General features: G+C 52.8%; 1 protein-coding gene across 2 annotated transcripts in view; it reads right to left on the bottom strand.

The window, feature by feature from the left end:
- CACHD1 (cache domain containing 1) overlaps positions 1-12,063 on the bottom strand; it is a 108,908-nt gene that overhangs the window by 25,711 nt on the left and 71,134 nt on the right. For both annotated transcript variants that reach the window (XM_071565504.1, XM_071565505.1), the window contains 6 exons: positions 11,763-11,886; positions 9,804-9,921; positions 8,863-9,031; positions 7,361-7,503; positions 5,086-5,267; positions 2,922-3,032 (listed from right to left, as the gene is read on the bottom strand). In XM_071565504.1, coding sequence (XP_071421605.1) covers positions 2,922-3,032; positions 5,086-5,267; positions 7,361-7,503; positions 8,863-9,031; positions 9,804-9,921; positions 11,763-11,886 — 847 coding nt within the window. The remainder of the gene's footprint in view (positions 1-2,921; positions 3,033-5,085; positions 5,268-7,360; positions 7,504-8,862; positions 9,032-9,803; positions 9,922-11,762; positions 11,887-12,063) is intronic.

Here is a 12,063-nt window from a genome sequence, read left to right as displayed (position 1 = left end):
CCATTTCCCAACCTCCAAAAAAAAGCACCGAGATCCATGAAATGGCAGGGAAAGGGGTCAGCTCCATAGAATCACAGAATGGATTGGGTTGGAAAAGACCTCCAAGATCATCGAGTCCAACTCCAGTCCCTTTACCAGATCATGGCACTCAGTGCCACGGCCAAGCTCAGCTGAAAAACCTCCAGGGATGGGGAATCCACCCCCTCTCTGGGCAGCCCATTCCAATCCCTGAGCACTCTCTCTGCAAAGAATTTCTTTCTGATCTCCAACTTCAATTTCCCCTGGCAGAGCTTGAGCCCATCGTGCCCCCTTGTCCTATTGCTGAGTGCCTGGGAGAAGAGACCAACCCCCACCTGGCCAGAACTTCCCTTCAGGCAGTTCCAGACAGTGCTGAGGTCACCTCTGAGCCTCCTCTTCTCCAGGCTGAACACCCCCAGCTCCCTCAGCCTCTCCCCACAGGGCTTGTGCTCCAGTCCCTTCTCCAGCCTCGTTGCTCTTCTCTGGCCCCGCTCCAGCCCCTCAATGTCCTTCCTCAGCTGAGGGGCCCAGAACTGAACACAACACTCAAGGTGTGGCCTCCCCAAGGCAGAGTCCAGGGGAAGGGTCACTGCCCTGGGCCTGCTGGCCACGCTAGTTTGGATCCAGGCCAGGATCCCCTTGGCCTTCTTGGCCACCTGGGCACACTGGTGGCTCCTGTTGAGCTTCCTGTCCCTCAGTCCCCCCAGGTCCCTCTGCCTGGCTGCTCTCCAGCCACTCTGTGCCCAGCCTGGAGCGCTGCAGGGCTTGGGGTGGCCAAAGGGCAGGACCTGCACTTGGCCTTGGTGAACCTCATCCCATTGGAATCAGCCCATCCCTCAAGTCTCTCCAGATCCCTCTGCAGAGCCCTCCTGGCTTCCAGCAGGTCGACACTCCCTCCCAACTTGGTGTCATCAGCACATTTGCTGATGATGGACTCAATCCCCTCATCTAAATCATCAATAAAGATGTTAATTAAACAGGACTGGCCCCAACACAGATCCCTGAGGACACCACTGGTGACCAGCTGGATGCAGCTCCATTCACCAGCACTCTCTGGGCCCGACCCTCCAGCCAGCTCCTGACCCAGCAGAGGGGACACTTGTCCAGGCCATGGGCTACCAGCTTTTCCAGGAGTATATTATGGGAGACAGTGTCAAAGGCCTTGCTGAAGTCCAGACAGACACACCCACAGCCTTCCCCTCATCCACCAGGTGGGTCACCTGATCGTAGAAAGAGATCAGGTTGGTCAGACAGGACCTGCCCCTCCTAAACCCCTCCTGGCTGGGTCTGATCCCTTGTCCACCCTGAAGGTGCTGACACAGATTTGGGGATTTAAACCCTCCCAGAAGGCTCCAACAGATTTGGGGATTTAAACCCTCCCAGAAGGCTCCAACTCCACAATTCCTGTTAACTCCATGGATTCCTCCCCCAACCCTCTGGATTTTCAACTCGGGCCTCTTTGGGGATTAGAGCTGATGGGACTAAAAGCTTCAGAGGTTTTATTTACCCAGGGCTCACACTCCCATCTGCCAAACTTTGTTTAACCTCTCTTTAATCATCTCCTAATAACCCACCCCCAGCTTGAAGTTCTCAAAGCCAAGTAAACCATCCCTTGGTAGATAAAAATCAGAATTTTGATTAATTGCACTTCTCTCCTTACCAAAGTGCTTATTCCCCACCCCCAAGTAAATTCCTCTGGGAGAAGCACCACGAGGGGCTGATAAAGCTCCTGCCAAAACACACAGGCTGATGTCCTGTGGTGGGAAATCCCACCGGGAGCAGAGGAATTCCTGGGAAGAGCAGAGGGGGCGTGGCCCATCCTCTGCTGGCTTTGGGGGCTGTGTTTGCCAGGGGAACATCAGAAGGTTCCTGGTGGGTGGGGGCAGAAGGTTCAGTGAAAGCTTTGGAAGAACCTCCATGTTAAAAATCAAAATTATCTTCCAGGCCTGAAACTTGGGAGAGCTTAGGATAGAAAAGTTTGGGACTGCTTTAAACATCCCAAATCTCAGCCCCAGGGCCAGAGGGAGCTGGAACAGAACCAGTCTGGTCCTCCAAGAAAAGGTCATGGGGTGTCCTGAGCTGGAAAGGACCCACAAGGATCATCCAGACCAACTCCTGGCACAATTAACTTCTCACCATCTGGCTGAGATGGTCCTTCAGCTGGAGGTGGGGTTTGACCCAAAGGCACCCATGGGTGCTCTCAGCCTGCTCTGTTCCCTGCAGGGGCAGCTCCAGGTCCCCAAGACCTCCTTCCTCCTGCCAGCCCCTGCCCAAAGCTGGATTTAAGCAGCCCAGGCAGGGACCTCCCCAATTCCTGGAGTTTGGACAGGTCTTTAATCAACCCCATTGGTGGCCTGACCTCTCTCTGCCCTTGGATCTGCTTTCACTTCTTCTTCCTTTCCAAACATCCCCCCTGGGATTCACAACTTCAGAAGTGTAAGTGTGAGGAACTTCAGGAAATTTAGAGATTAACACTCTTGGTGGAGAAGGATTTGAGTACAAGCAGAGAGGGAGAACATCCCACAGTGTCCAGGGAAAGCAATTCCTCTCCTCCTCCCCATTCCTGGTCTTGCCCACATGGAATCTCATCTCATATTCATCCTGGAGAACATTCTCACCACCAACCCTTTTTTCTACATGCTGTTTTTATTCTGTATTATGCTGCATATTTCTATCAATAAAGAATTTATACATTCCTATAGGATGGATTTTCCATAATATTTCAATATCCTGTTGCACCAAGGACAAATTCAGACAACATTTCACCCAAAGCCCTTTCAGCCCAGTTTGCTTTTCAGTCCTTGCACCCACAAGAGTCCCTCAGAATTCTTCTCTCCTACCCAAGTGAAACCTTGATAACTGAGAGTCTTTTTATCTCCCCAAACCCTCCCAGCAGGACTTACCTGGAGGAATGGACTGTGTGGCTGATGGTGACCACATAACCAGCCCCTCCAACATCCAAGTAGGGCCCAGTGAAGGTGATGAGACCTGGATTGGCCACTGCATGCAAATACCTGAAGGAAGCCAAAAGAATAAATAATTAACCTTCATAATTAGTGAGTTCTGTAACTTTAAGGTGGCATCTTTTATTTTCCCCAAATATACAGACATTGAATTCTTCACACTGTGAACAATGTAAGTATTTAAGCACAATTAGTACCTAAATAGTTCCTCAAGAACATCCAAGTGCACTAAAAATGCATAGAACACATTTAATGCAATTTTAGACATTTTCCCCCAGAAGATCTGACTTGGTGCCAGGAGTCTCCAACTCTGGTGAAATAATTATAATTATTACATTGCAAACTGAGGAGAAAGGGCAGAATTGATGCAAGAAAATGCAGAAATAGGTCAGACAGTGATTACAACTTGCAAGCACTTTTGAAAACTCCCTGGCAGCATAAAATAAGCCACAATCATGACAAGTATCTTCCTACTCGACAAATATCTTCCTACTGCCCTAAGAAAGTTGATGAAAATGTTGGAAAAACTTCTGTGTAAGAGAAAGTGATTCCTTTGCTTTTCTCTACCCCCAGTGCACCACCCCATGAGCAGCTTAACCCCCTTCTACTTCATTCCCAGTTTTTCATTCGTATCTTCTGTCCAAAACACTCCAAATTTGGCTTTATCTAAAACCCAAGACCTCATTTCATGCTGTGGATGGAGCTTTGTCAAACCATGGATGGAGAAAGTAAAAGACAAACAATCCAACTTAAACCAAATTGGAAATCAAAAATGAAAAAAAAAAAAATTGGGAGCTCTTACAATGGGATTGCAAAGGTAAATAAGCTGAAGAAAAGCTCATCAGGATCTCTAGGCATGATTATTTCAGAGGAAATCTGGGTCAGGAGAGCTGCCAGAGGGCTGGGACCTGGTGCTGGCTGTGTGCCCACAGTGTGGCAGCTCCTGCCCACCAATCCCACAGGCTGGAATGCTCTCCAAGCCCTCTCTGCTCTCACATTCCCAGCCCCACACACACAACTCTTGGCCCAAATCAGATGCTGGTGCATAATTAACACAGAAAACCCCTCCTTTAAATCAGCTGCAAACAAACAAAAAAAGGCTGAAATATTCACAACAAAACCATCCTGAGGAGCCCCAAACGCTCCTGAATCAGCCAATCCCTGAAGGGGCTGCCCATTTGCTGGGTATTTATGCTCCTAATTGGGGTGGGAAACACCAACATCCCCCTCAAATCCAAAGGGTGGAATCAGAAGCCACGAATGTTTGATGTGGTTGGTTGTCCCAGTTCAGCAGGTGGGCCCAGTTTATCCCAGTTTGGGTGTGACCAAAGCTGGGCATTCCAAACCCTCTGGGCCATTGCCCAGCAACTGTTCCCAAGGGCCCACTGGCAGCAGCTGCCCAGGGCACAGCTGAGCCCTCAGGCTGGGAGCTGGCTGGGAAAGAAGCCTGGCAGAGGAGCTGGGAGAACTGCCCTGCAGGGACTCCTTGGCACCTCCACACCCACCTGAGGGCTCAGCTCTGCTCAGGGGCCACCAACGAGTCCAAAATCCCCCCTGACTGCCAGAGTCAGATCCCCCAGGCTGGAACTCCCTGCCCTGGGGGAGGCACTGGGGGCTCCCACCCAAAACTCAGGGGACACAATCTTGGGGGTTGGGGACTTCTGGGACCACTCAAGGGATCCAGAGGAGGAGCAGCCCCTGGCCAGGAGGAGCCCACCACTCTCCACCAGACTGTGCCATCATCTGCACCAACAGGTTTGTCCCTTCCTTTGCCTTTGGACTCGAGGGCACCACGTGGGGCTCAGCACAGGGGCCACCAAACCCCCCTGTGTTTGTGCCCAGGGGGTGGGTTACACTGCTGGGCTTGGGGGTTAAACCCAATTTCTCTTTGTGCCATTGCATTTCTTGGAATATTGTTATTAAATTGTAACTCTGACTTAGAATCTCTCCTGGGTTGGGTTCGTTCCTCCTGCAGGTTCACCTTTAACCAGCCCATCGGTGCCGCGACACTTTTGAGCTCAACGAAGGCAACAACCAGCCAACAACCCTCAGGCTACAAACCCACCCCAATATTTTCATTGCTAAAGGGACCCTTAAGACCCACCACTGCCTCCTGGTGGGGTCAAAGGCTTTGTCCATGAGGGAGCCGGGGTAGATGCGCAGCACCCCGTTGGGCGTCGCGATGTAGCGGCGCACGATGTAGCTGTTGAGGCCGCTCATCTCCATCTGCGTCATCCACTCGTCCGTGCCGTGGCTCGTGGCCATCACCTCGTTCCTCACAGAGAACTGCCAAGACAAAGGCAGGGCAGGGATGCCAGGGCTCCTCCAAGGCTGGCAGGAAAAGGGGAACAAGCTGCCCCAAGAGCCATCAGGGAGCGTCTGAACTCAACGACTCACGTTGCACTCACAATGAAATATTATTGTTGTTATCTCCGCGGCTTTTAGTTTGTGTTTTCACTTCAGGACAATATAAACAATGCTCTGCTCACACAGAAAATAGGAAGGAAGAACATAAAGGGTTTTCTGCTAAAGATTGACTGTGGCTTTAGTTTTACCAGGGTTTGTTTTGAGAGCTGCTCAGCAGATTTCCCTCCTCTGCTGGGGGATAAACCCTCTCCCTCCTCTCTCAGATGAACTGTTGGGAAGAAATTCCTCCCTGACACGAACAGGGCAGGGTTAGGTGGGATATTGAAAAGGAATTCCTGACTGTGAGGGTGGGCAGGCCCTGGCAGAGGTGCCCAGAGAAGCTGTGGCTGCCCCATCCCTGGAAGTGTCCCAGGCCAGCCTGGACAGGGCTTGGAGCAACCTGGGCTGGTGGGAGGTGACCCTGCCCATCACAAAGGGTTTGGAGCAAGATGGGCTTTCAGGTCCTTTCCAAGCCAACCACTGTGGGCTCCTGTGGCTATACCAAGTGTGGCATGGGCAGCAGGAGGGAGCTCCTGTGGCTATTCCAGGTGTGGCATGGCCAGCAAGAGGGAGCCCATTGTGGGCTCCGGTGGTTATTGTGGCATGACCAGCAGAAGGGAGCCCACTGTGGGCTGCTGTGCCTGTACCCAGTGTGACATGGGCAACAGGAGGGAGCCCATTGTAGGCTCCTGTGGTTATTGTGGCATGGGCATCAGGAGGGAGCCCATGGAGGGCTCCTGTGGTTATTGTGGCATGGGCAACATGAGAGAGCCCACTGTGGACTCCTGTGGCTGTACCAGGTGTGGCATGGGCAACAGGAGGGAGCCCACTGTGGGCTCCTGTGGTTATTCCAGGTGTGGCATGGGCAGCAGGAGGGAGCCCACTGGGGGCTCCTGTGGCTATACAGGTGTGGCATGGGCAACAGGAGGGAGCCCACTGTGGGCTCCTGTGGTTATTGTGGCATGGTCAGCAGGAGGGAGCCCACTGTGGACTCCTGGGCTGTACCAGGTGTGGCATGGCCAGCAGGAGGGAGCCCATTATGGACTCCTGGGCTATACCAGGTGTGACATGGGCAGCAGGAGGGAGCTCCTGTGGCTATTCCAGGTGTGGCATGGCCAGCAGGAGGGAGCCCACTGTGGGCTCCTGTGGTTATTGTAGCATGGCCAGCAGGAGGGAGCCCATTGTGGACTCCTGGGCTATACCAGGTGTGGTATGGCCAGTAGGAGGGAGCCCATTATGGACTCCTGGGCTATACCAGGTGTGACATGGGCAGCAGGAGGGAGCTCCTGTGGCTATTCCAGATGTGGCATGGCCAGCAGGAGGGAGCCCAGTGTGGGCTCCTGTGGTTATTCCAGGTGTGGACATGGCTGTACAGGTGTGGCATGGGCAGCAGGAGGGAGCCCACCGTGGGCTCCTGTGTTTATACCAGGTGTGGCATGGGCAGCAGGAGGGAGCCCATTGTGGGTTCCTGTGTTTATACCAGGTGTGGCATGGGCAGCAGGAGGGAGCTCCTGTGGCTATTCCAGCTGTGGCATGGGCAGCAGGAGGGAGCCCATTGTGGACTCCTGGGCTATACCAGGTGTGGCATGGGCAGCAGGAGGGAGCCCACTGTGGACTCCTGGGCTATACCAGGTGTGGCATGGCCAGCAGGAGGGAGCCCATTGTGGGTTCCTGTGTTTATACCAGGTGTGGCATGGCCAGCAGGAGGGAGCTCCTGTGGCTATTCCAGGTGTGGCATGGCCAGCAGGAGGGAGCCCATTGTGGGCTCCTGTAGTTATTGTAGCATGGCCAGCAGGAGGGAGCCCATTGTGGGCTCCTGTAGTTATTGTAGCATGGCCAGCAGGAGGGAGCCCATTGTGGACTCCTGGGCTATACCAGGTGTGGCATGGGCAGCAGGAGGGAGCCCATTGTGGACTCCTGGGCTATACCAGTGTGGCATGGGCAGCAGGAGGGGCAGGTGCCCCCAGGCCCACCTTGAGGCCCGGGTTGGCGATGAGCCGCGTGTTGTCGCTCAGGTAGGCCGTGTAGTGCTCCACCATGCGCTTGGTCTCGGGCTGGCTCAGGTGCTCGTAGGGCGAGGAGAAGCTGCCTGCTGAGAGCATCACCGTGGGGCTTTCTGCAAACACCAAACAGGAGGGGGGTCAGGAGGGGGAACTGCACCTGCTGCACAGCCAGGACGTGGTGCCTGACGTGGGGTCTGTCTTGGGCTGAGCTGGCAAAATGCAAACTGCCCAACACAGAGTCAGACTCCTTCTCCCTCCCACTGAGAAAAGGGAGAAAGGAAAAAAAACCTGGAAACTCGAAGCAGTTTATACTTAAACTAACTATATATATTTATACAGAAAAAATTAAAAGCAAACCACAACATAACACACAGTTATACAAGTCAGATATAACAACAATTTTCCACCTCCCACCAGATTCCATCACTCCAGATTTCTCCATAAGCACCCCAAAAGACACCCAGCAAGAAACAGAAAATACAACAACAAAATGTTTCTGCTTCTCTGAGTTCAAACAAAATGCCAGTGGCAGCAGCAGCAGCAGGGCCCAGACTGCAGGGCAGCAGCACCATGTCCTGACTCTACTTCAGCCATGATGGAACTGAGGGAACACCTCCCACTCCTGCGTTCATATCTCAGGTTTGCACCACCTGGTATGAAATATTTCTTTGGTTGCTTAAGTCAGGTGACCCCTGTCTGTCCTGATCTACACAGATTCTCTGAGCCTGCTAAGTTGAGGCCAACCCAAAACTACCACAGATGTGAGCAAGGAGGGTCTCACTAGGGTGGCCAGGACCACCTGGAGGGCCTCACCTAGGCTGGCCAGGACCATCTGGAGGATCTCACTAGGGTGGCCAGGACAACCTGGAGAGCCTCACCTAGGCTGGCCAGGACCATCTGGAGGATCTCACTAGGGTGGCCAGGACCACCTGGAGGGTCTCACTAGGGTGGCCAGGACCACCTGGAGGGCCTCACGTAGGGTGGCCAGGACCACCTGGAGGGCCTCACGTAGGGTGGCCAGGACCACCTGGAGGGCCTCACGTAGGCTGGCCAGGACCATCTGGAGGATCTCACTAGGGTGGCCAGGACCTCACCTAGGGTGGCCAGGACCACCTGGAGGGCCTCACCTAGGCCAGGACCACTTGGAGGACACCTAGGGTGGCCAGGACCACCTGGAGGACACATAGGGCGGCCAGGACCACCTGGAGAGCCTCACCTAGGGTGGCCAGGACCACTTGGAGGGTCTCACTAGGGTGGCCAGGACCATCTGGAAGGTCTCACTAGGGTGGCCAGGACCACCTGGAGGATCTCACCCAGGGTGGGCAGGACCACCTGGAGGAGGACACCTAGGGTGTCCAGGACCACCTGGAAGACACCTAGGCTGGCCAGGACCACCTGGAGGATCTCACCCAGGGTGGCCAGGACCACCTGGAGGACACCTAGGCTGGCCAGGACCACCTGGAGGGTCTCACCTAGCGTGGCCAGCTGCTTGAAGTGCAGGCAGGCGTTGGGCTGGCCCAGCAGGTCCAGGCGGTGGTAGAGCAGTTTGCTGCTGGGGACAGTGTTGAGGTTCTTCAGCTGCTTGACAGGGATTTCTGGCTGGATCACCACCACACACAGGATAAAGGAGGTGTCCTGCACCTGCAAAACACCAGCAAGTCACCAGACAGGAACAGAACGTGCAGGATGGGCAGAGCTTGTGTGTTCTGGTCCCACTTTTCCACAGTTAACATACAAAATAAAAACACTGTCATTTTTTCTCCAGAAAAACTAAACAAGACCCTCCTTTTGTTGCTCAGTGGCTACTTTTTAACACTGTTTTATGTCTATTTTTTGAAGGGCTGTGAACAGAGGAGAGGCTGCAGCTTCACAAACACACTCTGGTATTCCCTTTCTGGAGAGGACACACAAATGAGCTCTCAAAAAATAGGCTTTTTATCAGTTCCACATGTTTGACTGGTTTGCATCTTTGAAGGAGCCTGTGATAACCAGACCAGCAAAGCTTGGGGTGTCCCAGCTGCTCTGCAAAGGGTGTTTTGATATTAAATGCAGCATTACAATATCAGAAAATTAGCTCCAGACACCCTCCTGTGTGAATTGCTGTTAAACAATGACAGATTTAATCTCTTCAAACTGCTCAGCCTAATCCTTTAGGGGTCGGATTTAACTTAATGCTGTGAAATGATCCACATGTGCCCTCTTGAGTTTGTTGGCACAGAGAAACAGCCAATTATTTCTGGCATCAGGGAACCTCACCTGGATTATATTTAACCTTTTTTAATCCCTGGGTCGAGATCAGTGCTCAGATGAGTTCCAAATTGAAGAAAGGAAGCCCAGGAGCTCTCCCAAAGCTCTTACAACTGGTAACAGAGCTCTGAACTTGCTCTGTGCCACCTTAGACTTTATTCCTTACCATTTTCCAGGCATAGCTGACATTGTAGGCTTCTTTTCCAATCTCCCTCAGTTTGTTCACGTGCCAAGACAGTGAGGAGTTCACAGGCACTGTGATGATCTGGCTGCCCAGGGGAATGCTGCAGTGGGGGATAAAGCAGCCAGCATTTTATGATGAAACACTGAGCAAAATGGTTACAGCTTAAGCAAAAAACTTCTGCTGTTGTCCTAGTTCAGCAGGAGGGACCAGCTAACCCTGTGTGGGGGTGATCAAAGCTGTGTATTCCACCCCCTCTATTCATTCCCCAAGGACAATGGGCCATCAGCAGCAGCTGCCCAGGGAGTCATTATCACCTTCACACCCAGCCTGAGGGGGGCGGAGCTGCCAATGGGCCATCAACAGTTCAACACCCCCTGGCTCCCAGAGTTAATCACCCATTGGGTGAGTCCCTGCCCAGGGGGAGGAACTGGGTGCTCCCTGAGGGTACAGAAGTGGTGGGTAAGAAGACTTTGGTAACTTCTCCTCGGATCCAGAGGAGCAGCAGGACCTCGACAGGAGGAGATCACCGCTCTCACCCAGACCACAGCCCTCCCCTGCACCAACAGGTTTTTCATTTCCTTTTGCTCTGGACTTGGGGGAACCACAGGGGTCTCAGCACAAGGGCAAACAAACCCCTTTGGGTTTGTGCCCCAGGACACTGGGTTATACTGCTGGGGTTTTGTGAGTTGAAAGCAATTTCCCTTGTGTGTCAGTGTTTTTATAGTAATATTATTATTAAATTTTAGGTCTGACTTATAATCTCTCTCGTGGTGAGTTCATTTCCCCTGCTGGTTCACCTTTAAACCAGCACAGCTGTATATTTATAAAAATATTGTTAAGAATCGAAGGAATTAAGTGATATTTGCCTCTGGGGAAGGAAAGTGTGTGCTGAAAATGCACCATTTCGAGCTCACACATACTCAGAGTAGGCAAAGAATAAAGAAAACCCCAGATCAAGCAGTGGAAAATCTTCCTGACATGGAAGAGAGAGATTAGGAGGAATATCCCCCAGATCAGCTGTGGAAATCACAGCCTGGACACCAAATGATAAATGAAGAAAGTCAAAGCAAAAACCAAACCAGAACTATTGGAGGACAGAAAAGAATCCCATCCAAATATGCAGATATTGCAGGAAAAAGGAACACATTCTTTTCAAATTCCTCTGGAAACACTTGTGGGCACTGCTTCTGTGTGGCTTTGTGTCCCAGTTCAGCAGGTGGGCCCAGTCTGTCCCTGTGTGGGGGTGACCAAAGCTGGGCATTCCAAACCCTCTGGGCCATTGCCCAGCAACTGTTCCCAAGGGCCCATTGGCAGCAGCTGCCCAGGGCACAGCTGAGCCCTCAGGCTGGGAGCTGGCTGGGAAAGAAGCCTGGCAGAGGAGCTGGGAGAACTGCCCTGCAGGGACTCCTTGGCACCTCCACACCCACCTGAGGGCTCAGCTCTGCTCAGGGGCCAGCAACGAGTCCAAAATCCCCCCTGAGTGCCAGAGTCAGATCCCCCAGGGTGGAACTCCCTGCCCTGGGGGAGGCACTGGGGGCTCCCACCCAAACCTCAGGGGACACAATCTTGGGGTTGGGGACTTCTGGGACCACTCAAGGGATCCAGAGGAGGAGCAGACCCTGGCCAGGAGGAGCCCCCCACTCTCCACCAGACTGTGCCATCATCTTCACCAACAGGTTTGTCCCTTCCTTTTCCTTTGGACTCGAGGGCACCACGTGGGGCTCAGCACAGGGGCCACCAAACCCCCCTGTGTTTGTGCCCCAGGGGGTGGGTTACACTGCTGGGCTTGGGGGTTAAACCCAATTTCTCTTTGTGCCATTGCATCCATTGTAATATTGTTATTAATTGTAACTCTGACTTAGAATCTCTCTTGGGTTGGGTTGGTTTCTCCTGCAGGTTCACCTCTAACCCAACACACTTTGCCTCCCAGTTCCTCCTCACCTGAGGATGTTCTGACGCACCAGCTCGAACTTGGGGATGTTCTCATAGTGGATGATGTCTGTGTGCAGGGGGGGCTCAGACAGCAGGTAGGGCCTGGTCAGGGAGGGGTGCATCAGGGTGTAACCTGGAAAACAAAGGGACAGCCCCAAAGGTTGGATGCAGCCAAACAACTGAGCCCAGGATGGGGATTTGTGGCGGGGAAAGAAGGTGCAGTAATTACACTGAGGTTCTTCAAAGTTATCATCAAAGTGTTGCAAATGGAAAACAGCTCAAAGAACTCAGAAATAAAATGAGGTTGGAC

The sequence above is a fragment of the Pithys albifrons genome, chromosome 10 (assembly GCF_047495875.1).
Source record: "Pithys albifrons albifrons isolate INPA30051 chromosome 10, PitAlb_v1, whole genome shotgun sequence".
NCBI lineage: Eukaryota > Metazoa > Chordata > Aves > Passeriformes > Thamnophilidae > Pithys > Pithys albifrons.
Note: the sequence above shows the minus strand (reverse complement) of the source record. Positions and strands in the feature narration are given on the sequence as shown.